General features: G+C 39.7%; 1 protein-coding gene across 14 annotated transcripts in view; it reads left to right on the top strand.

Annotated features, from left to right (window-relative positions):
* Positions 1 to 26,657, top strand: part of NBEA (neurobeachin) — an 834,265-nt gene that overhangs the window by 693,877 nt on the left and 113,731 nt on the right. For all 14 annotated transcript variants that reach the window (XM_034758618.1, XM_034758629.1, XM_034758620.1 and 11 more), the window contains 2 exons: positions 6,280 to 6,392; positions 16,157 to 16,297. In XM_034758618.1, coding sequence (XP_034614509.1) covers positions 6,280 to 6,392; positions 16,157 to 16,297 — 254 coding nt within the window. The remainder of the gene's footprint in view (positions 1 to 6,279; positions 6,393 to 16,156; positions 16,298 to 26,657) is intronic.

Below are 26,657 nucleotides of genomic sequence, written 5' to 3'. Positions count from 1 at the left end.
TCTACAACTTGATCCTCAACTCTCTCCCTGATGAAACAATATGCCTGTCTTCACATTCTCAGTTCCTAGCTATTGCATAATTTCCTTATCAATCCTTCATATACTGATTACTTTTTGTTGAAACGCCTTCATTGTGCCACTTTATTTCTTATCTGTAAGTCTGCCTATCGCCTCCTCTGAAACACTGTCCACTTTCATCTTTAACTCTGCTTCTCTTACAATCTTTACTCAGACCTTAATCACTGTCTGTGTCAACTATTGTAGTTCTCTCTTCCTAAATCACTGTTCTCTAAGCCTAAGTGGTCCAGAGCACTCGCATTCAAGGACACGTGATTTCCATAACTTTCTCTGGCTTCCTGTCCCTCTGGAAATTCAATTCAAAATTGCCCTCTTCATTTTCTAAAATCTCAAAACATCTTGTTTCAACCTGTCTTTGTAACCTCCAAGCCGCCTATTTTCTTGACGTTTTATTCATTTTTAAGGTCTTCACCTCTTCCCTGCCCTCTCTTCTGACTTGAGCATATTTCATCATGCTTACAGCTCTGGGGGGTTTTTTGTTTTTTTTTTAAGGGAGTTTGGATTTTTTTCTCCAAAGGTAAACACTGCACTCTGCTATTTATCAATCAGTCTCAGTTTTATACGTGCCCCTGGTTTTTGTCCTAGTTTTGTAGACATAAGCCTTCCTGGTCAAACTCCCTCCAACCCCTTCTCAAGGATTCCTTAGTTTTGAAGGAGTAGTAACTATGCTAATTGACTTGGTGTTCTTTCTCCAGATTCACAGGAAAAAAGGCCTTATGATATATTAACAGAATGTGTGTAAACTGAACACTCTAGATGATACACACACACAAAAAAGTCTTTTCTTACTATTCTTACATGGTAAGAATATAGGTGGGAGAACCTTTCAAATAATCAGAAAACAGTAAGATACAAGAATCAGAGTTGGGGAGAGAGTGTTATAACTACAAATCTGTGCTGTGGTCTCTCTGTGGTGCTCAGGCTTTAACGTATTAAATTTGAAATCTAATTCCCAGACTTTTAACTAATTTCTGCTTTTTTTAAGGTATGTAAATTACCGTACATTTAAAAAAAAATCTCTGTATGCCTTGTCTTCTAACAAATATGGGGAGTACTTATGTACAGAGTTCCTTTTAAATGATTTCCTGTAAAGACTGGGGATTATTCTTTTTTGAAGGTTTGTGGGGGAAAATGGTACATCCAGGTAATGAATGTAGACCAACTTCTACCCCCTTCCTCTTCTTTTCTCCTGTTTAGCATTTTCCACTTTTTTATCCTGTGATGTACAAGCCCTCACTGGTTAATTATGTATATATTTAGCTACTGCATGTGTTGGGCTTATTATTGTCATCTAATTAGATGTAACTCGAACTGCTTGCTTCTAGAAAAATCATTAAAAATTCTTTCCTAATGACCTAGAGATGACAAAATGTCTGTAAAGTGTGAAGAAGCAGACAAGCACAGGAACATCGCTCTTAAAGAGTGTTAATCCAGATGCTGCAATCATCTAATTAAACAATATTTTGCTGTCATTAACATTTTCACCACGGAATTGCAGTTATAATTTCTTTGTCAGCTGTCTCTAGATCACTTTACCTTCAAAACTAAAGTGCCATATAAAAACATTAAATTGGATGGTTTAATTAAAAAGTTTTTTTTAATAAAGAAACATATCCAGTATTTCTGAGATCTCATTTACTGTACCTCAGTTCTATTGTTCAAGTAGATTAGTGTCATAGGCTTGCAATATTTAATATTCAGTCTTTAACATTAATCTCTAAAAGCTTAGCTGGTGAAAAATCTGCAACTGCTGAAAAGGTACAATGTCTACCAAAAGCAGTACAGGTTTATGTTTTATAATTATTCAACAAAACAGTGGCAATTCTTATGTACAAACACCAAACAAGTGGTATTATGATGAAATATTGTCTGCTCTTTATAGTCAGTAAATGATAATAGCAGGATCAAAATCAATCAGGAGACTGTTCCTTGTGGAGTTGAGTGATATTTATGCATGTTTAGAATTATGGATATATAATCCCATAATATCACTAAATCACTGTTGTCCATCCAGATATCCATAAATACAGTACCCTATAACATCTTGTACATACTATGTCTACAGTCACAATGTATATTAACATTCATTTATCCAATTTATTTTATATGTTAATAGTATAAAATTGTTGAATGAATATTGAATAACCTTTTATAAATAACAACATTTATATCAGCCATGGTTAGTGTTTATATAGTATTTTATATATTCAACTACTTTACAAATATTAACTAATTAATACAACACACCAGAGAGAGGGTGAGACAGAAATATTATCCTCCCTGTTTTACAGATCAGAAACAAACAAAAAAAGATTAAGTGGCTTGCCCAAAACCACACGGCAAGTCATAACCCAGGTCTCCTGATTTACGATTCTTTTCTTAATCCACTAGGCCATACTACCTCTCAGTGAATATGTATAAATAAATGTTAGAATAAATTATATGAGTGATTTTATGTATTCAATAGTTAAATTATTTTATTTTAAATATTTTATCATTTATTGTAGTCTTGCTCCTTGAGTTGCTTTATGATATGCATTATTATACTCCTCTTCATTTATGAAAGAACAACCCGTACAGTAGTATTGAAGTACAGAGAGTTCAGAGGAAAGCAGGGAGAAAGATTCCTGTGATGGCCCAACATCAGGCTCAAACTGCTAACTATTTCATGCAAGTAGTCCCATTGGCCTCAATCAAGATTATGATATGGGAATACAACATCAGCACATTTATTTTAAAATAATAAAATCCTTTGCAGTTCTACAGCACCTTTCTTTTAAAACTATAACTTGTTTCCAAAAAGAACTGGATAAGTTCATGGAGGATAGGTCCATCAATGGCAACCCCATTCTCTCAGTGCCCCTCGCTTCTGTTTACTTTGCCAAAAGCTAGGAGTGGACAATAGGAGATGGATCTCTCAATGATTGCCTGTTCTTTTCATTCCCTCCGAAGCACCTGGCACCAGCCACTGTTGGAAGATAGGATACTGGGCTAGATGGACTATTGGTCTGACCCGGTATGGCCACTCTTATGTTCCTATGTTCTCATTTGAGGATCTCCAAGAGCTTTACAAATATTAATTAATTAAACCCTTTTAGGGAGGAGAAATTAATATCCCGTTTTACAAATGTGGAAAATGAGGGCACAGTAAAGTCAAGCAACTATATACCAGGGTGTTGTTTCAAAACTTTGGCAAAGGCAGGGAGGAAAAACTAAGACTATTAATACTCACTCCTGTGCTTTAGCCACTGAGCACCTTTCCCCTCTCTCCTTTATGCTGATAATTCCTGTATGCTCCTTGAATCATATGTTTGATAAATGTTCAGCTGCTCTAGGAGTCTTATCAGAGCATATATTCACTGATGTAGTAATTGTTGAGATTATGTGAGAACTATATTTGTATTTATTTCCTCTTTATTTGTACATTGCACATATATAGGCATTAGATCAATTTTCCTTTCCAATTTCTATTTGTAGCTAAATTAATTTTATATTTTCTGATATAACACTGATTTATTAAAAGTACAAAATAACACAAAAACTGTTAATACCTACTTTTATTGGTATCAGTGAGACTGTATGTAAAAATAGAGACATACTTGTTGTTCATCAACATTCATTGAAAATATAGGGTGTTTGTGGAGCAATGAAAGTTTTATATTTCACTAAAGCAGACATGATTTTTCTGTAGAACTGCCCAGAACAAGGAAGCCTGTGTTTCCCTGTGCCGGGTTTTGTATCCCAGGAATCTGTCCAGAATCTGGAAGGAAGCAGTTAGTGAGACAGGGCTGTAAATCTGCAGCAGGACTGGGGATTGTTAACGTAGGTTATTTCAGTCTGTTAATTTAATACATACATACACACACGTGTATTTATTACATGATTTTTTTTAAAGAATCATGTTGCATATTATGTGATTCTCAGTAAGTCAATATGGGAGCTGGTGCAGGATTAAGAGACTTGGTTTTTTTAATGTTTCATATAATTGAGGGTTTTCTTACTACTACTAGCTACTAGTTGACATGGATATAAGGTTCTTTCATATTTATCATCTTCTAGTTGGCAATTCATTCAGAATTTCCAATTGATTGATTTTAACTGCAAATTATTGTTATAAATTGGATCTACAAATTGCTTTTGCTAATTTGAACTGCTTACTTGTGGTAATGGGGATTTGTTTCTTAGATTTGGAGGAGATGCTTTGGGGCTAGAGTAAAGTTCAGTCTTTTTGAGGAGATTTTTAATCTTGACAATAGTTAGGAAGTAACATTAAAACAAATTCCACCCACCCATCTCAACAGATGGGAAACTTGATAGGGCCGGTGGTGACTGAGACAGCTCCAGATGATGGGAGGAGGAGAATACATACTGGGGAGATGCAGGGGTATTCCCTCTTCCTCCTGAGTCTCTAGCTAATCATTGACCAGCTGTGGGAGAAAGGGAGCAGATTGGCCCCTCTCCTTTCGTTAGTTTAAACCCTAATCCTGGCCATGTGGAGTCTCTCTTTGCTCTGTTTCAGCAACCGTTCTCCCTCAGCATCCTGGAGGCGCAGTTAAGTTAAATAGGAATAAAGATTTAGTAATTTGTGGTAGCAGCGTTAGTTCGTCGCAACTTGTGGTCAGTTTCCAGTGTGGTTTAAATGATTCCCAAAAGTAAAAGACCTAGGATTTTTCTGTTGGGCCTTGTGCTCATGGATTATGGGGAAACCTTGATCTTCACAAGATGAGGTCCCCCTTTAATACCCTCTGTTCCACTCGTGAGATTGGGGGTGAGGGTGGTAGGTCTCAGATGAGCGAGTTGAGTCCTGGGATAGGCAGACGAGAAGCTATCCTGAATTATGGATTATATGATAGGAGCCCTGTAACCTCCACACTGGAACCATTTAAAGTGCCTGGTGTGTGAGAGTATGTGTGACAGGAAGGATAGGGCTCCTCCCCTACATTAATTTTAATAAAGTTGTGGGCTGCTGCTTAAAATCCATTCCTGTGTCTGTTCTCATTTGCCACCATGCCCAGATCAACATTATTGTAATAGAAGTTTGGTTGATATCTTAGGTTATAACACACTCATGCACACCTATACATACCCTCCTCCTTCCCTCCCTCTTTCCTTCACTCCTTCCATTCAATGCTTTAGATTAAACTACAGCGTATGGTATTGACATTACTTTGTGTATGTAGTCCAGATAGTTCTCCACAATGTTCTTCTATGATTTTAAGTCCAACGTGTAGAGGTTAATATATAATTTATTAAGGCTCAAATCACGAGCCTAATACCCAGCCTGAGTAGATGGGCTGGATGCTGGACATATACTGGGGGCAAGGAGTGGAGCGCAGTTGTCCCTGAATTGAGAAGCAAGCACAGAGCTGCCTTGCAGAAGCTACTTAAGCCTGCAGGCTGCAGGAGCCTCCATGGGGCTTAGATACACACCTAGTGGTGGGAAGATAAGAGAATCTGCATAGTAGCAGATCCTCCTAGCTCCTTGCGGATCTCCTACTCCCTTTGCACTACTATGTTAAAAAACTCATTAGAACAGGGCTTCATGCTGGGCAGGCAGTGTGCCAGACTTACCTCCAGTCCCATTCCTACCATTGCAATGGAATTTCACCTGTTTCTCAGGAAAGGCACCCTCCACCATCGTGGGAGATGGAGTGCAATTAACCCTTAGGATAAACCAGTATTATGAGAGATGGGCCCACACCTCAAAACCTGAGATTCAAACTCCCAAACTTTGGAAGAGACTAGATCCAGTTCTGAACTTTACAGTTTGGACCCCTTTCTTTTATTTGTTACTTACCATCTGTATCACACTCCTCACAACGGATACACTTATGTGAAAACAAAAATGATTTTTCCAACTTTAAATTTCAACAGATGTTTAAGAATGTTGTTTAGTGTCACTAATGGAGGCTATCAAATAGGATTAAGTGGCATGTGGTTGTTGTTTTTTTGCCACCTCTGAACATTCATCTCTTCTTCTAACACATAACCTATGTGGCTGCTATCTTCTCAATTTTAATTCACATACATGCAACTGGGAGCATGTTTTTCCCTTCAGGTGATAACTGTATTAATATAATAGCAGATAATTGGGAACATAAGATACAACAAATATAAAGATAATTTACTACTGGATTGTTTATCAGTAGCATAAATAGGCAATATTTCATAACTTTTACAAGATTGTTTTTTCTTCATCAGGACGAACATACAATGATCTAAACCAATACCCTGTATTTCCGTGGGTGTTAACGAACTACGAATCAGAGGAGTTGGACCTGACCTTACCAGGCAACTTCAGAGATCTTTCAAAGGTAATTTTCAACCATTTATGTTAAAGAAATCTAGCCAAACTTCTTAATGAAATAGAATATTTTAAATTTTTGTTACTAAATAGGTGGAATTAATAAGTTTGGCAGGAAAAGATAATTATTTTATGACGGCATATGGGAGGAGGGATAGTTCAGTGGTTTGAGCATTGGCCTGCTAAACCCAGGGTTGTGAGTTCAATCCTTGAGGGGGCCATTTAGGGATCTGGGGCAAAAATCTGTCTGGGGATTGGTCCTACTTTGAGCAGGGGGTTGGACTAGATGACCTCCTGAGGTCCCTTCCAACCCTGATATTCTATGAATCTATAAGTTATTTTGATATTTTTTGTTATGGAAGGTTGGTATTGTTTTGTTATATCAAATAAGTGTTAAATGGGAACTTATTTTTAAGGTGTCTGATGTATTTTATGAGCGCAGTGGCAAAACTAGTTTGAGACATATTAAACCTCTGTAAATATAAAAAGGAAGGTTTCCATAGCTCCTGAAATCATTAGTTTTCAGCCTTATGGACTTGTGTAAAAATTCAAATATAGATTTAGGAAAGCAAGCATAAAGTCCCAACATGCCCTGTTAAAGACAACATTTGGCACTTGTGTCAGAACCATTTTTGCGCTTGTGTTATTTTAGGTTCAGGTTTATAAAGATAGATTTCCTTACTTCACATGCCATTACACGGCACGTTAAAAGAGTAAATGACAAAATAATTTCATAAGTAGAAGGTGATTTCTATGGCACATAATTTGTCCTTTTAGGATGTCACCTACATAAGACTTTTCTGTTTTAGATTGAATCTTTATATTATGATGTTTTTATGTCCTTTATTGATTGGCTACAGGAGGGTAGCTGTGTGTATGCCTAGATATCAAGATCTCATCCAAATAGTTGTAAACAAAAGATATTTTATTAGCAATTTTACAAAATGAGAGAAAGATAAATAGAAATAAACATATCTTGACACATGTAGTTAACTTTTAAATATTTAGTTCATTTCCATGAATCTCTGAATTTCCTTGATCCAGAGGGGTTTGGAAGCATAAATGCTAGAAGGACTTTCCTTGCAGTACCCCTAGAAGCCAGAAGTACTGTAATCTTGCTGGGAAGCCTGCTCTCATGACACGTCTAGACTAATTTTGCACTTGGCATGTATGGATAGTACTTGGATAGATAAAGCAGCTGGAGGGACTGATTCAATGGTAAACCTGCATATAATCCCATTTTTTCTTAAAAAACATAAATACCTAAATTAAATTTTAAAAAGGCCAGATCTAAACAAACTGGTTGAGGTCTAGCCTCAGGTTATGCAGGGCATTCTGCTCTTTCACAATATTATTTAAAATTTTCCAAAGAAATTCTTTGCAAGTATATAATGAGATTGTAATTTATATCAAGAGTGAAAACAAAATCTACAATAGTAGGATATCAGCATTGATAGTACCAGTATGTCAAGTCATTCCCAAGAAAGTGAAAATAGTTTTTCACTTTTCAATATTGTTTATGATAATGATAAAACATATGAATAAGAGTCTTCATCTTTCAAAATCTTTCAGATTTCGTTTTTTAATATTTGCAGCAGCATGCAGCAGTTTGCATAGTACAATGCACTGAGATTACTCCAGAATATGGTTTCATGAGATTTTTTTAAACAATTTAGGTCTGATTGAGTCCATATTTGGATGGGATCCCATCAAGGAACATAGGTGTTACAGGGAGTAGCTTACTGATTTAGTAGGTTCATTTTTCTTTCTGAGTCAGTAGTGACTTGTTAGTGAATTAGCATTTTTTATGGTATTAGGAAGTGCTGTGTTGTTCTTTTAGAGGAGATTCAAAAGCAAGTCCCTGACTACTTGTGTTCATATTAAAGAATCTTTTCCCACTTTTCATAATAATACTTTACCCCAGAATCCTATACTGCCCAATTTGGATAAGTATATCCTGTTAATCTAAAATTACCCTATAGTTCAAACTGGAAAAGTTCAGAGTGCTCAGCAGTTCCTCTGTTGAAATTCATTGTATATAGTGTTGCTGAAGCCAAATAGCTGCTGCATTGCAACCAAGATGTGGGGTGTAATCAGTGGTGGAAAAGCCATCCCTATATGTAATCTGCAAACCACTTGAGGTTCTTATGGATAAAAAGAAAATAATTATAAGATTTCATTAACACATTATTCTGGTGGCGCCTAGTAGCAACTAAATAGGTTGCATTTCAAAATGGTCTTAAAATGGAGCATAGATTTTTATTTTTCTGTGAAGGTAGTTGACTAGCCAATGTGAAATTTCACACATGGTTAGTTTTTGTGTCTTTTGAATGTTCTGTGTAGTTTTTGTCTCGTTACTCTTCAAACATTTTCAGTAGGAAGTCTTTGTCATTGGACTGTGGCTGAAATTTTTTCTTGGCAATCCTACTTTCATTGTCTGTCTCCACAAAATTTGGTAGAGAGGTGGATCCTGAGTAGGTCTAGTGCAATGGGTAGGGTTTAAAAAAATTGAGTTGCTAATTTTTAGTCATTATTCACATTACAGCTGAAAGGTTATGTGCTATGCACACAGGTCAGATTGATGGGGAGCTGGGCACATGTTAAATCTTCTCCATCAGGAGCTATCCCTTTCTGTCAGATTTTAATCTACAACGAAGAAGTGTTCCTGCACTGCTGCTGGCACATTAGGACTTCCTGCATAGCCACTGATGGATAAAATCTTCTCTGGTAGCAGCTGCACTTCTACCTTCTCACAGGTCTGCCCTCAACCCTGTTGCCTAAGTCCCCATCCTTTTAAAAAAAAAGTATAGGAAATTAATACCCTAAAATTTTCTTCCACAAGCAGTTACGGTTGCTACACACCTAACATACCTGTCACAAACCCACAAAAGCAAGGAAATAAAAATTCAGCTACCTTACATTTCCATATCTTTGTTGCTTTGAGTCAGGTATGTTATATAATATTAATGTTTTATATTTTGTGGAAAATAATGTTTATATAGGTAATTTGCTCACCATATAAGTGACAAGTATAAATAGTATTATAGTAAGTCATGTTTGTTTTTACATTTATTTAGTACCATAGTTATATATTTACATTTCCATAAAACAAAATAATTTTGAGCTTACATTATATGTCAGTGTTTCCATTCTGTATTGTTCAGGTTGCTGTATTGCATCTATCATTATAGTATCTTCGTACGTTTAAAGAACTGCTTGTCCAGTCACAAACAATCAAATTTAAATACTAGTTTAAAAATAGGCACATTCTCTTTGTTCATAGTATTTTGTCAAATTTTCTATCCCTTGTTTTTTTTCCTTAGATGCTTAATTGGAGATTTATAAAAAAGGGCATAGGGGCAATCAAGGTGCTGTAGCTGTAAGATATATTGGACCCCTCATTTGATTAGGCAGTGTAAGCTCAAGTTTTATTCATTACATATACAAGGTTAAAGGTTATATTTATTGTTTGACAGGATGAAAAGCTAATGAAAGAGGCTGTCATAGATACATAGATTATCTTTTCACTACCAAACCATCAGGTGATCTGTTTCTTTTCTCATTTATTGAGATTTTCCATGCAAAAATACCAGTGGCAGTGAGTATTCACATGAGAAATGTGTTCAGGTCATATTGTACACTGAATTTCTTTAAGGATAGCACTTAGAATTTAATGTGATTTGTTTGTGTAAAATTATATGACGTTTATTCCTAAATTACAGTGAGTGCATGAGTTTGACAAGCTACATTGTCCCTGCTCATTAAAGTGTAAATGGGAATTTTTCCTCATTTACTTCCAGTCATGCATCCTGTTAAATAAAATGGTTTTTTCGTAAGGCAAAGTCCTACTAATATTGACATGTGTATGAGCCATCACACGCCCATTCATTGAATGGAAAAATTATATTTTGTTAATGCGGAAGGTGTTTGACTGACAGATAATGATAAGCATAACCACTTTCCCATATTACTGTGCCACTTTAAGAAAAGGAAGTGATAATGCCTCAAGGCTTCTAAATGTAATAATTCAAATGAACGCACCCAAGTGTGAGTATTTCAAGGCAAACCACTCTTAATACTGCCAAATGTCTATATACTATATAATGGAGTTTATGTGGTTAGCAAAAGCCTTTCTAACCAGACCTAAGCTGCACAAATTTCTTCATTTTATTTTTAACTTTGCCCTTTACAATATGCAAATATACCACCAACAGGGAAATGAGTTAAATTTCAGTCTTGTATAAGCCATAAAATTAAGCATTTACCTTTCTTACTTTAAAAATGAATGTACTGAACAAAACTCCTATACTTCAGAATCTGAATTAGTTATGCTGAAAGAAAAAAAGTATTTATTAATCTACTAGCCATAAAACAGCTTATATTTTTGGATAAATTTAAAGTAGTTTTTAGCATTTAAGTTCTTCAATTAAGTTTTAAAATTTTCTACCTTAAAGCGTTGTTTACATCAATTAAAAAAAATCAACTGTTTAGACTGAGCCAGATTAAATCTACACATGGTATTATTTCCTCGGCAATCAAATACCACATTGTTGCATGCATTAGAACTGCAGATAAATAAATAAAATAGATATTGTGTAGGTCAGGACCATATAACAGCAATATTTTAGTGACCAAACCAATAAGAGGATAAATTTGGCACTACTGTAGTGAGGAATGTACTTCTATAAATACCACATGAGTTAGCATAACATGTCCAATGGATAAAAGCATTAAATTTATCAGCAATACACTGGTTGAAAGACTGAAAACCAAAAGAGATTAGTCAGTTATCCAGGTAACATGCCATGGAGCAAATAGCAGCAATGTTCTGATGTTAAACCAAATACTCACTTTGTTTTTAATGGAAAAAAATCAGCACAAATTGTGTTGACTAAAATAGGTTGTAACAACCAGCTTTTTGTGCAGTATAGTACATTAAAAGTAAAATGGTTGGACATTAGTTGGCTATAGTATCTTTTATTTTACAAACTTGCAGAGATAAGATTTTGGCTGTAGTAAAATAGTGGATTACTTTGTTGGTAGATTTTAGAAACACATCATGTAGAGTGAATAATTAGATATTATTTGATCTGACCTTATGCAGAAGAGGTTTTTAAACATAGAAAGTTAAAGAAATATGAAGACGCTCTTTTTATAAAACAAAGGAAACTATATATTTCAATGAAATGGCCATTTTGTAACAATTTCTATAATAAATTTTTTTCACATGAAGTGTCAGAACAATGAATTAGCCCGAGTAAATTAGACTGCTAGACTAGGCATGCATCTAAGGCTCTAGACTGGGACTCAGGATATTTGGGTTCCCAGCTTTGCTTTACACTTCCTGAGTGACCTTTGGGAAAGTCATTTAATCCCTTTGTGCCTCAGTGACCTGTATGTGAAATGGAGATACTACTTCCCTAACTCACTGGGATGCTGTTACTGATAAATTGATTAAATGTTGTGAGATGCTCAGATGGCATGATAATGGGAGCTGTGTAGATACTCTCTGTGAAATCTGGGGTAGGGACAATGCCTAGGAAGTTACTGATCCCATTCACTTCCTCTCTTGTGCGGTGAGGGGAGATCCATGTCTGGAGGACCTCGCCACATATGCAGCTATGGGGTGTAATCTCTCTCTGCATGACTATTAGACATGTTGGGGGAGGTGAATCTAAGGATGGAAGTGATATTAAATCATATTTTTGTTGTTTCATTAAGTGTTCTGCAGATTTATCTGAAAATTTTAGCTTGTGTTAGCAAAATCAAGAGACTTTCTTCAAGAGAAAATTTGTTTAAATAAATGGCAGATTTCTAACCTGGAGCAAATTCTAAGATGATTCTGAACTGTACCCTTTGCACAGATCATCTAGACTAGTAACTATCCCGTTCTTACACTCAGCAAGCATTAGAACTTCTCAAGGGTAGTTTTCACAGCAGTGCTAGCATCCCCAAAGAGGGAAATAATGAGAGGGATATGGTCAGGGCCATGTCCTTGCTGTGCCTTCTCCACTGGTCAGCAGAGATGGCCTAGTGAGAGTGAGAAGCTTATTCTATACTCATTCGAAAGGTATAGGAGTGCTTAGCCACATTCCCCAGAGCTCATGGAGGCATTGTCAATACACAAAGTCAACTGTCAAGGTTCTTTTATGACCCCCATTACGGCATAATCTGTACACTTCCCAAGTATTTATGGACTTATCTTTGCACCTCCAACTGAGGTAGGGAAGTACTATCCCCATTTTACAAATGGAGAACTGAGGCAAAGAAAAAGACCAAGTGACTCATCCATAGCCATACAAGAAGTCTGTAATGCAGTAGGAAATTGAATATGGGTCTTCAGAGTAGCAGGCTAGTTCCCCAACTACTAACCCATCCTTCCACCTTGCAATCTGTGACCTGTAAAGGGTAGAGAGTGAGAGTCAAGTTGACACCTTCCACATGGAAGCAAACCCCATCTCTCTCCCTCCATCCTTTGTTCCCTCTCTGGGACAAGGGATTCCTCATGGAGATTTCTACATGAGAAGTTCTCTTCCATGGTTTTTCATGCAGGAAGTGACAATCGGGTTTCGCCTAAATTATCCATTTTATTCAGCAAACACATTATGTGTGATTCAGATCCTCCCAATCCAATGAATCCTAAGGTAATTGAAAGAAAACTGAATTCTAAGTCTGAAAAGAATGTTGATGAGGATAAGTGTAGTCTTCAGAACACAGCTTTTTAATTTAATGAAGTAGATTGAATATGTATCTTCTAGAAGCAGTAGCTTGTCTCTTTATGACATGAAAATAATAGTGTATAACCTTATAGCTAATATCAGACTGCTAAATTGAAATATCACTTCTTCAGCCTAAAAGACCGCAGAAGCACAGTGGTGTTTACATCAATGTTTTCTATGATGCTTGGAAATCATATTGTCAGCTGCTTGGAGAAATGGAAGCATCAGTACATTTTACATTAAATGTGACAAAAACATAGAAGCTCACATCAAAAATATATCTTTGAAATATAGGTGTAAATCTTCATTAAAGAGAATAATAGCATCTTGCTAGTGTATAACTGTTTCCATTAAAATATTTCAAAATAGTTTTCAAGCATCATTTAAGTCTCACAAAAGTCCTTGTGTTTATACCCATTTTGCAGATGGAGAAATTAAGGCAAAAGAGGTTGTGATTCATTTGGTGAAGGCTATGCAACAGCAAATCAGTTGAAAATATAGGATTAGAACTCTAGAGCTTTGATTCCCAACCTGCTCTAACCATTAGACACATTCACTCCCAACTAGGCCATCTTGCACATATTTATAATAAAACCTTGATATGTCACATCTTTGTCATTTGAAGCTCCCAATATTTGCTAGTGCTGTTACAGTGGATTAAGAACTCTCACTGGCTTTTACATTGTGGAAGATACAAAATCCTGTCACACTAACTCATTCTGTATTTGCTTCTCAGAAGGAATGAGCATTGATTGTTAACAAGCATCGTCAACTATACCCTTGCAATTGAAAATAAAGCTTTTAAAATTTTCAAATAGCCATAGGGATTTGGGAAGTGAACCCTAACTGGCAGCAGTGAGATTGCTCCTAGTCAGTACATTTTTATTTCATTCACCCTTTTGCAGAATTCAGTTAATCACAAAGTGACCCCGGACATTAGTGAGAATTAGTAAAGTTCTGTGGTGACTAAAAGTGTGTTTTTATAGTATGTCAAATCAATAGGAAAAGAAAATAGTCATTTAGTAAGTTACTCTTTCTAGAAATTAATTGTTTAAGCAAAGATTTTTGCAAATTATATACTGTAACAATGTCTGAGCATTTTCTTTAGACACAAGAGCTAAACTGTAAAAGACTGAAGAGATTGAATAACTGATGACACATGAGTAAAATAAAAATGTAAATATTTATTTTATTCTTTTTTCAGTAGTTGAGAAGACTCCTGGAAGAGATTAGGGAATGGTCATGCTTCTCTTTCAAGAATGTTATGTGAGGCCTTGCAGTGCAATCTGTATCAGATAAGGCTGATCCTTAGGGATTACTCAGACATTTTACACATATGAGAAAGCTATTAGCATACCCATGACACAGCAAAGTATTAAGCACTCAGAATGTTTAGGGTAAACCAAAATGCTGGTACAGCATTGACTCGAAGTATAATTATTCGCAGAATTGAACAATATTAACTATCTTTGAAGTTAGTTACACTATGTAAATTGTGAAACAAATGTGCTCTACTTCAGTCTTATTAACACGCAGACATCTCTAAAGACCCGGGAAATTCAGAACCAGTAAATACTTAATTAAAACTCTGCTAGTAATAGCTTCTAGGGATATACATAACATAATGATGATGGCATTCATACTGGTTTGATAGTCTACTCTTTCCAAATGTAAGATGACTTTAAACTAACCATGAAAAATATGCTCCAGAATGAAATTTGGAGCACACATTTTTCATTTTTCCAATGGCCAGACCAATTTTCTATAAAAGATACAAGTGTAATAATAAAGTAAAATAAATTTGAGGTTATAGCTTTGATATAAAATATTGGATATTGAGTATATATTGAAATGTGCTGATTAGTTCAAAATAATGTTGAACAACTTCTAGTATTTTGAGAAAAATATTACAAAATCCATGAGTAAATACTCATGTTCAAGTTGTAAATCGCTGATTAATAGGGGTTTATTATAAAAACACCAAAACTCTTAATTATTTGTATCACTGTAATGTACATGAAGTAGTTTTTTGGGATTCTAATAAATAAAAATGTCAATACGTTTTGGAACTATTCATCCTAGTGTGTAGTAATGTGTGTTCCTCTGAACGTGAAACCACATTTTATTAATTTTAATACTAAAATTTAATCCTTGACGGTTCTTAGCAGATTACTATTGCTTTTGTTGTTACAGTTAATACTTTAGATAAATAATTTAGTAACATCTTATCTGAAAAATACATATTTAAGATCACTTTACATGTATTATCTCACAGTTTGATATATATTCCATCCCAATGTATTTTCTTTATCCCAGTACCTTTCTATATTTTCCCACAGTAGCCACATAATATAGACAGGCAGCCATAACAAGTATATTTTGCAAAGAATTATGACAGAAATTAAAACTCACAAAGTATTCATATTTCTTTTAAGTAAGAAGATTGTTGGTTTCTCTCTGTGAAGCCTGGTTTTGTTCAGTCAGAGTGTAGCTGCTGTCTTGCAGGACTATGAATGTTTTCAAGTATTTCTGTTTAGGATCACCAAACACCACCCACCAGTTCTGCGTGAAATCTTTTCATCATGAAATGTGCATTACAAAGTATCCCGTGTGAGCGAAAGTCACTTTTCATTAGCTGTATCATTATGGTGAATGACAATAACAGAAATATTAGTTTGGTCTTAATGCATTTTAAATGCCATTTAAAAGTGTATTTCCAGAATAATGTTACTGCATTAATTGGGAAACAACTCTGACTTCAAGAAAGTCTTTGAAACTTTGCAGATGTGGATCACATATATTTGTCAATTAATAAAAGGAAAAGAAAAGAAAAGTTATGAGAGTTTTAGTAGATCCAGCCTTTGAAATAAAATTCCAAATCCATCTCAGTAATCTAAATGGATTAGCACAATGTGGAATAAGTTATCTACACTTGGCTGCTGAATTTCATATATAGTGAATCTTAGCTAATGTATGCAGAATAAAAGTGACACACTGATCCAAAGCATACTACCCTTCATCTGTTATAATTATTCATCTTTTCATCTCTTTGCAGCCCATTGGTGCTTTGAACCCAAAGAGAGCAGTTTTCTATGCCGAGCGCTACGAGACTTGGGAAGATGATCAGACTCCACCTTATCACTACAACACCCATTATTCAACATCTACTTCTACGCTGTCCTGGCTTGTTCGTATTGTAAGTAGTTTTTTGGATCCTGCTTTTCATTTAATATGTTTACTTGTGTTTCTTTCTCTAGTATATATGTACCGGTACCTATATTTCAAGTTATATAAATACATTCCAATCAGATCCTCCCGATGAATGTCTAGTCATGTAAAAGCCTCAAAAATTTTCCATCTGCACTCTGTCTGCTAATCCCTTGCCACTGGGGTGGGGGTAGGGTCCTCCTGCCCTAAGAATCAGATGCATGCTTAGAACTTGAAGTGTGGAGAGAACTAGGACAAATAACTAACTTAATAAAGAAAAGTCAACTCAAAGAAAAGTTCCTAAACAGTAAAAGGCGACAAAGAGTCCTATGGCACCTTATAGACTAACAGACGTATTGGAGCATAAGCTTTTGTGGGTGAATACCCGCTTCGTCAGATACCTGTAACAGTAAAAGACGGTCAACCCACTCAAGCTACCCTCTCAGTTTAATAACTTAGGTACTGGTGGGCTTTGCAACATGTCATGAAGTTTAAAAAATAAAGTAAACAAAAAATACTCAACAACAATAAACACCTTAGGCTTTGTCAGACCAGTGGGGGAATTGTCTGGGTACACCGCAAGGACAGGAGAAACTTGTTATGGATTTTAATCAGGCTGCAACTTTATTATATAGATGTCTGGGACTACCCAGCAGATAAAGTGTATAGTGCAGGCAAATCCATGTTTATTCAAATCAATTCTCCAGGGCTTCTGCCAGCCCCCTTTGTTTCCATCCAGGTCCCCCAGTTGACCCATGGCTTGGACCTTACCATCCACCAGCCTCGTAAGAGGGTTAAGGTGGGCTATGAGAACAGGGTGGGGGAAGGTTGGCTCCCTGCCCGTACCAATTAGAGGAGTCCTCAACCCCTCCCCCGTTCTGTTCCTTTATCCAGTACCTCCTTTTAAGTCCTTTACCAGGCCATTTATCTGGTCACTGGCTGCCTTCCCTATGGAGTACCTGTACTGGACATCTGCCACAAGGAAGTGCCAGCAATTTGCTTGGCTGCCTCCCCTCCCCCCCCACAACCCAGCCAGGTTCCCAGACATCTCCAAATGGCCTCTTGCCTAGCAGCCCTACTGGGGAGAAAGAACCCATTGTCCCATGTGTGATCGTCAAGGAGCACCGGCAGCTGTATTGTCCTTGACCCAGTACTGCAACAACTGCCCTCCATCGAGGGCTGTATAAGTGAACCAAGAGACTTGCCCAACCCAGGTTTTGTACCTTTATGCCCTTCGGACCTCACATTCCTGGGGGGGGGGGGGAAGGGGGGAGTTATTGCTGCAAAGCTGACTACTGAGCACATTTTCTACAGCAGTTTCTGACCTCCTTCCTCCCTCCCCCCTCCCCTCCCCACATAAAGCTGAGCTGTCCTTCCCAGGTAAGCCCCAGACAATCTCTGCCCCACCTTAACTGGTGCAGTCATTATAGAACTCAAGTTTTATACTGAAACAGACATAAAATTATGGGCCACTGAAATTGAAGGTTTATTCCCATTGACAGAAAAATAAAATTTATGTTTCCAAATGAATCAAAAACAAGTGTATATTTTCGGATATTTTGAAATGTGCACAACACATTAGGGTACTGAAATGTTCTTTCATTTCTGGAAACCTGGCATTAAATAAATTAAATAAATCTTTATAAATGGATCAAGTAATGGGCCCAAACTGCAAAGTTTGGATCCAGCCTGAACACTAGAGCAATGAGGCATAGACATAAAAATATGGATTAAAGGCTTCAACTTCATTGATTTACTATAAAATTAAATTATTATAGAACAGGGTGCCAAAGGTTGCCGATCCCTGTTATAGAATTACTGAACTTGAGTTAAAACAGCACTCCATCCCAACAAAAACAGATTGTGTAGGATGTATCAGAAATGAGACGCTGCCACTCAGGGCCGGCTCTGGCTTTTTGGCCGCCCCAGGCAAAAAAAAACCAAAAACCTACGGCGCAGCCGGAGCACGGGTGCAGGGGGACCGGCTTGGGGGGGGGGGGGGGGACGGAGCGTGTGGGAGAGAGAGAGAAGGGAGCGGCCAGGGCTACAGCAGGGGCGCTGCCACGCGGCCCCTCCCGCTGTGCCGCCTCCTGCCGCCTGCCGCGAGGGCTCCGCTCCGGTTGGCGGGAGGGAAGGAAGAGGACTGCCCTGCAGGGCGCTCTGGTTCTCCGCGCCGCCGCCCCCTATAGGGCGGCCGGAGTGGAACAAGAACAAAAAAAAAAAAGGAGAAGCGGCCGTGCCACCCTAGGATTGGGCGGAATGCCGCCTCCAACAATCTGCCACCCCAAGCACCAGCTTGCTCAGCTGGTGCCTGGAGCCGGCCCTGTTGCCACCCCTGTGTCACAGCCAGCCAATGGGACCTGACATGGAAAACCAGACTCCTCCCCTCTTTCCTTGAAGGAAATTGGAGACTTGAGTTAAGAGGTGCTTCAAGATGCACAAACATTGAAGACTGCATATATCCGCCATTCCATGCCAGTGCCCCAGAACAATGATTGGTTATTCCACAATTGGAAGGTTCTCAAAATGACCTTGCTACCCTGCAATCTTCACTAGAAACTAGCCACAATTTGCATTAATCAGTACTCTAATTGAATCAGCGAGGCCTCTTTTGTGTCAGGAAGTTGAAAACACCCACAAAACATTTTGCCAGTTCTGCCTTGTGGGAAAAACTCTTGAAGGCCTGAAAAAAGTGATTAGTTGAGCCCTTGACATCCCAGGAGATCCAGTGAATCTATCTGAAGGAAGGAAAGAGTGGAGCAACTTAAGGGCATCAGAAGCTGGCAGCTCAAATCCAGGAAGCTCCCTAAATGGTCCAAAATGGGGTGGTGGGAACAAATCAGTCAGTGACCATGGCCCAAAGTTTGCCCCATCCCAGACACTACTGCGATATGTACCCTTCTCCCTCGCCACCCAACACAAATACCAGGCACCACCCAAATCCAAGCAGCAGAGTGAGGGGAGGAGGGGAACAGGATGAGGATGCTTCCCTGACCCAAAGACCTCCCTAAGCCAAAGGGGTGCCTTTATTGCTCCTGCCACCATCAAAATCCAACCCTGCTGACTAGGATGTGCATTTCCCATATTGGCAATGATAGGGTGTTCAGATCTGTGGTTATAGGACTCATCCCTGCTTAGGTTACGAGTGAAAATATTTGTTATCTTTCCTCTAATGCCTGTTTCTCCAGGTTTCAGCTTTGGAAGTAGTGTCAATTAATGATTTGACTGGAGAATTGGATGAAAGTTTGTTGAAATTTGCAGATGACACTAAAGTGTTTTGATTAATAAAAAATGTGAAGGAGTGTGCAAAATTCCAGATAGACATAAATGCTGTGGGAGATTGGGCAGCACAACAGCAAATGAAGTTCAAATTGGATAAATGCAATGAAATGCACTTTGGCAAAAATACTCTAAACTTTCTATTATATATACTTATGGGCCATGAACTTGCTAGATCCCCTAAGGAAAAAGATTTAGGTATCATTGAGGATCTGCTGCCCTGCCCCACAGGGTGACTGGGCTGAAAAACACCCTGTGGGAGAAGCCGACACCTCGGTGTTGAAAAACAAAATGAAAGACGAGCCTCCGGGTTCGCAACAAACTGCCCTTCTTTGCGTGAGAATGCGGGGTTCTCATAAACTGCCATCTACGCCGACCTTGTGACTCCAGGACTGGAGGCGGCAGTAGCTTTTCGGAAGTAAGGGACTGGAACCGGGAGACTCCAGACCTTGAAAAGATCAGCCTTAGTCTTCGGACGCTGTTGCTTAAGAAGGTTCTGATGAATACCGTTCCATGAGATCCTATCCCTCATGCGATGTCAATCTCTATTTTCCTACTATTCTTTTCCAACCTATCCACCTTCCCCTCTTCACGGGATTCTCGTAATGATTATATTACCATGCTCGACGTCACCTTGAGTTGACACAGGGTTGGATGGGCCACCCGCGAGTGTACTGACACTCCAAATAACCCAGAACACAAACCCGCAAGGGTTTCAAAAAAAATAGTCAATGAAGCTCTGTATCCAATGTTCATTAGCAGTTAATAAAGCAAATAGAATGCTCACTGGATAGAAAAGGGAACAGTGAAATTCCATTGGATAATGGTATGCTACTTTCAGGAGTCATGGTCTAGTTTTGGTCCTCTGGCCCTAAGAAAATTCTACAGTAAGTAAAATGTTGAAGGGCAGCAGAAAAAGAGATATGGCAAGATTAAAATATGGTAGCTTTAAAACTGGGATTTTTCTAGTTTAAAAAGGAGAAGAATTGTGTTCCAAATTACAAAGGCGATAGTGAAAAAAAAAAAAAAAACACTGGCCTTCCTTTTTCTCTGGCTAATGAATTACTCAATGAAATTAATAGCTGGCAAATTTAGAACAAATAAATGCTATTTGACATAGCACATAATTAACCTGTGAGATTAAATGCCCTTCTAAATGAAAGAAACTTTAACTGGATTTTTTTAAAGGGATGGATAATTTTATGAGTATAATGTCTAGTTATGTAAATGAAAGTAATCAAATTCTGTGACTTGAGATAATTTTCTGAAGGGGTCAGGAAATATATCCCATCCCTGCCTTCACCCTGTATACAGTACAGCACAGTTGACTTGATGCAATCTGGGGAAGTTACACCTTAATCTGAAACTTTGGATGCTGCATTGACCTCTTTGTCATAATCAGGACATCGGATGTGATCAACCAATGTTCATAAGCTGTGTAGTCAATTTTATATGATCTCTAAACCATCACATGACTTTGCCTGTTTGGCAGCCTCTGTTCAAATGAGAGTGGATTGTTGCATGTTGAGACTGAGGTGCATTGGCAGAGCTGCCTGAGAAACTTGCACTGGCCTGTCTGCTCTATGTACTGTTTTAATCAATGCAGTTACCCACACTCAGTCATAAACAACCAGCGCACACATACTGTTCTATTTAAAAACAAACACCCACTTCCTTGTGCCATTTTAGCGGTAAATGATTAATTGATTGTAGAACTTTTAATATACACTCTTGTCACACAATCTCAGTCCACAGAGGAAAAAAACCTAAAAGCTATATTTTTTTCAAGATGACCACTATTATACTTTTAAAAAATATACAATCACTGAAATATTATTCTCTCTCTCCTTGTACTTCTACTTTTTCTAAATATTATCATTTTTGTGCTGGAGGGAGTTAAGATGGGAGTAACTAATACATTTATATGAAGTGATCAGAAAATAATGGTATTTTTATTTTATATTTTTTTCATTTGCTTGTGATGACAGGGTTTCCTGAACATTTTTCATACTTCATTTATCATTATAATCAAGAGTAGCCTTAGGCATAGGCTAAGTAGTCAGGCACTTAAGGCAATATGTCTGGGGAAGAAACACTAGAATAGTGCTCAGGCTGCACTGGCCATTGCAGTTGGGCCAGCTCCAACATACTTTTTTCTGGTGGTGGTCTATTCCACCAACTCCCTTCTAAAAGGTGTTATCCTGGTTTCTGCTTAGTCATGAGCAATGAGTGTCCGCCTCTCATATGCCCAAGAATCTTTAGTATTCCGGAGTGTGTTCAAGAACTTTAAGAGTACTTCTTACACATGACTGATCAGAAGCTGAGATATTGTTCTGAGAAGGAAATGAAGACAGAGGACCTCGTACGTTTCTGAGTGAGCTGGTGGGAAAAGGAAGACAGGGAGCAATTAGTAGGGAAGATACCAAAATCTATCTTTGCTTAGGGTAAAGCAATTTACCTGAGGCCAGTCTTTAGTGTTATTTTACCAAATAACCTCTTTAATATATCTTAAATTAAAATCCTAATATATATTAGATCAAAGAGTTCATCTCACTACAAATTCAGGGTATAGTTCTCCCAAATCCCAGGGAAAGAACTTGTTGGCTATTAAACTGCTATATTTGATGATCGCTATATTCTTCTTAAATGTTGCTAAATTATTCATGTACTGTGAATATATTTTGTGATTCACATATGGTTCCTGTACACTGTCTTCCTCCAGTGTTTTAAAAACATTTTTGCCTACTAATTTTGGCCTGTTTTCAAGAAAAGAGCTCCTTTTGTTTGTTTGAAAGTTCTTAATCTGAAGACTGCTTCTTCTTCGAGTAGTGTCCCTATGGCTTGTAGGCGAGTGGGATTCACCCCTGCGGCGCCTCTGGCTGGTCGTCTCTGGGAATTAGCTCATCCAGCCTCCGGAGCGCCCTCTGCAAGCCAGTGTCCCGCTACCGCTTGGCCCCCGTGTCCCTCCCAGGGACCCGGTGACCCGTTATCTGGGGTGCTGCCCCCTTGGCAGTAACCCCTTTCTCTCAGGGTCTTCCCTCCCTGGGGAACCCCCACCCACTATCTCCACCTCCCCTCAGTATAAGGCTACTGCCAGTCATCGTCTAGGGCCCTGGAGCAGATTGCAGTATCAGCCTACTCATCACCAGCAAGGTTGGGTTTGGACCTCCTGCCTTTGCCTACCCCTGGGCTGCCCTCTGCAACCCCCAGTACCCGTTGGCCTTCTGCTAGGCCGCAGCCTGGGGCTTTCCAGGCTGGAGCCTCCCAGCTCCTCTGCCTTTCCCTAGCCCTGCTCTACTTAGGTACTCTGCTCAGGTCCCTCCAGCCAGGTCCATCTCCCTCTACAGCTAGAGAGAGACTGAGGAGCTTCTGGCTCCCAGCCTCTTATATAGGGCCAGCTAAGGTCTGATTGGGGGGTGGCCCAGCTGCGGCTGCTTCCCCAATCAGTCTAGTAGCTGCTTTCCCCTGCAACAGCCCTCTCCCAGGGCTGTCTTTAAACCCCTCAGGACAGGAGCGGGTGACCACCCCACTACAGTGCTCCATTGTAGGTGTATCTCCGCCTCTAACCAGAGATTTTTGGTAGCAGTGTCCATTAAGCCCACACATGCATTCTCCCTCCCTCATGGTCTGCCTACAAGCTATCTAGCACTGCGCAGGCGAACCCCCGCTCAGTTCCTTTCCAACCACCTTTGGCCTCAAACAGAGCAAGCAGTTGTCCCTTCCTTAGCTGCATCATTAGCATAAGTAGTATTTGTTTTTGTTTCTTTTGTTCTCCTTAAAAGTTAGCGTTTCCTTTTTATTTGGTTGGGATTAAAGGAGAAAAAAAGAACTTTTGTTTAAATTTCCTGCCCTGTCTGGGGGGATTCCCCCCTCCCTGGGGTGGGAGAGGGCATTTAGAAGACTCTTATGTTTTTTCAGTTAACAAAAAAAGAGGAAAAGAAGAAGAGTAGGAAAGAAGACCTTTCTTTTGCATTCCTCATTGCTAGAGGGTGATAGCCCCATGCCCCCCAGGGGCATGCCCAACTCTCTGGGCTCCAAGAGATGTCTCTCCTGCAAGGAGTCAATTCCCATAACAGCCAGGCATTCCCACTGTGACTGGTGTCTGGGAGACTCCCATATCCCTCAGAAATGCTTCCCCTGCCACCAGCTAAAGATGCAGTCTTGCAGAACCTGGGAGCTGGAGTTAAAACTCCTCCTTATGGAGAAGGCACTTCAGTCTCCAGGGGACTCCGGTGCTGACCCCGGATCATCCCCGGAGCCTTTAACTTCAAAGGGGGTAGAGTCGTGGAAAAAAACCCAACAGTCTCCCCCTGTAAAGTCTAGAAAAAAAGGGCTCTGAGTCATTGGCCAGCCAGAGGGGTTCCCTGCAGCCACCTTGGTACTGACGACACCGGCAGCTCTGAAGCACGGTACCCAGAAGGGGGCCTCCATTATGAGCTCTGCCGCGGCACCTGGAGAAGCCAGGGGCTCAGGCTCTGAGGCAGCCATACCATCCCACAAGGACAGTTACCATGCCATCTTTAAATGTGTGGCACAGAGAGAACTTTCGGTACCGGTTGTGACAAAACTCCCATCTAGGGAATACTCTGTGCCTTCTCAACCATCGGTACTGACAACGTACCACAGACACTCCTCTGCGGTACCGAGTTAGCCATGGTACCACATGAGCTCCAGTACTCTGGAGACCTGATGGTTGGGGAAGAATCGCAATTCCCATTATTCAGTACCGGGGCCTTGGTACTGAGAACATCCTGGCACCCAGAATCACTCTCCGCACCGGGCCATGTACCACCAATATCCAAGTCAGCGCTGCCGTTACCTAGTGCCGAGTCTGATAGCAGCCAGGAGATCATTTCCCTGGCTCCTCATCGTGGCCCACTATCACAATACAAGGGTCCTCCTCAATTCCATTGAGCCGACCCATTATTATGATACAGGCCGGCTGGCGTAACCCCACCGCTCTTGTTCTCCCCTCCCCCACCCAATGGCCATATTGCAATCCTTGGGCAACGTACACATCCCACAAATCACGGCCGTCCAGTGGCTTTCAGAAAGAATCCACCAGATGGTATCCTACAGCCTGTCTGTCCAGAGCTCCTGAGCCTGGGGAGAAGAAAGCTTTTCAGAACATGATGAAGAGCTCAAAGAGGAAGCTACCCCTCCAGCAAACTTCTCCTCATCTCCACCAGATGAGGCTGTAATGCCTTGCCCTTATCACTAAGTATGATTTTAAGAACTTTCTAGATCTTATCAAGAGGGTGGCAGATGAGCTGCAGATTCCCTTACAGGAGGTGGCAAATACATATCACAAGTTGGTGGATATTCTGCACCCCACCATCTTATCCAGAATTTCCCTCCCAATTAATGAGGCGTTTCTAGATCCTGTCGGAGTCATATGGCAGACACCAGCCTCCATCGCATCAACCAGCAACCTTCTTTCCTGGCTGTCTGGCTGGTGAGTCTTGCGCACATGCTCAGGGTTTAGCTGATCGCCATATTTGGGGTCGGGAAGGAATTTTCCTCCAGGGCAGATTGGCAGAGGGTCTGGGGGGTTTTCGCCTTTCTCTGCAGCAGGGGGCACTGGCCACTTGCTGGAGGATTCTCTGCACCTTGAAATCTTTAAACCACAAGTTGAGGACTTCAATAGCTCAGACATAGGTCAGGGGTTTGTTACAGGAGTGGGTGAGTGAGATTCTGTGGCTTGTGTTGTGCAGGAGGTCAGACTAGAAGATCATAGTGGTCCCTTCTGACTTTAAAGTCTATGAGTCTATGAGCAAGAGAGATGAAAAAACAATACTACATCCCTCCCAAAAAAGCAGACTTCCTGTTTCAACATCTGCAACACAACTCCATCATAGTGGATGTGGTTAAGGCACGAGGCAAGCAACATTATGCCAAGTCAACCCCATGTGATCAGGATTGGTAGGACAACATATTTGTCTGCGACATTACAATTCAGAGTTGCAAATTACCAAGCTGTCATAGCCAAATATGAGTTTATTAATGATTGGAAACTCAGTGTGTTTCTGGAACATTTACCGGTGACACAGAAGGAGCAGTTTCAGGCCATTTTCACAGAGGGTTAGTTAATACCCAGGCTGGTGCTAGAGAAAGCAAGGGACATAGTTGATACAGCGGCCTGCCCGGTCTCCATGACAGTGGTAATGGGCAGGCTTCTTGGCTATACATTTCTGGGTTGCCCAAAGAGCTGCAGAAGATCTCCAGTTTGAAGGGCCCAACCTCTTCTCCGAGAAGACAGATTCTTCTGTCCACATCCTGAAGGATTCACAGGCCACATTACACTCCCTAGGAATCTACACTGCGGGACAGAAGAGTAGATATACCTCTCAGCCATAGCACAGGTCACAACCTCCTCAATTCCCACCATCTCAGCGCTGTTACGAGCTGCAGCGTAAGAGGATCAGGACTCAAAAGCAGAAGCAGTCAGCACCCCAATCTGCAACCTCTGACCGCCTCTTATAAGCTCTTTTGACGGGTTGGTTGAGGGCCTGAACAATTATACCTTGCAACACAGCTGCCATCTACACAACTGTCACGCCCCTTCAGAAGTCACCTGGCCCTCTTTCACAGCACTTGGGAGAATATCACCTGTGATAGATGAGTCCTAGAGATTATTTTGAAGGGTTACGGCATTCAATTCATGTCCCTCCCCCATCCCAATCCTCCTTCCCCATCCCTCTTCAGGGACCATTCTCATGATAACTTACTTCATCAGGAAATAGATCATTTGTTATGCCTATGGGCCATAGAACCTGGTGCAACTCAGGAGCAAGGAGTTTTACTCCCATTATTTCCTGATCCCCGAGGCGAAGGAAGATTGGAGGCCCATTCTAGATCTAAGGGCATTAATTAAATACGTGTAGGCACAGATATTCAAGAGGGTCATTCTAGCAGCCATTATACCAGCTCTAGAGCAAGGAGAGTGATTTCCAGCCCTCAACCTACAAGATGTCTACTTCCATATCGCGATACAACCATCGCACAGTAGATTCCTACAGTTAACCTTTGGACAGGACCATTATCAGTACAGACTGCTCCAGCCAGGATAT

The sequence above is a fragment of the Trachemys scripta genome, chromosome 1 (assembly GCF_013100865.1).
Source record: "Trachemys scripta elegans isolate TJP31775 chromosome 1, CAS_Tse_1.0, whole genome shotgun sequence".
Taxonomy (NCBI): domain Eukaryota; kingdom Metazoa; phylum Chordata; order Testudines; family Emydidae; genus Trachemys; species Trachemys scripta.
The sequence above is the reverse complement of the archived record's forward strand: the minus strand, read 5'-3'. Positions and strand labels throughout refer to the sequence as shown.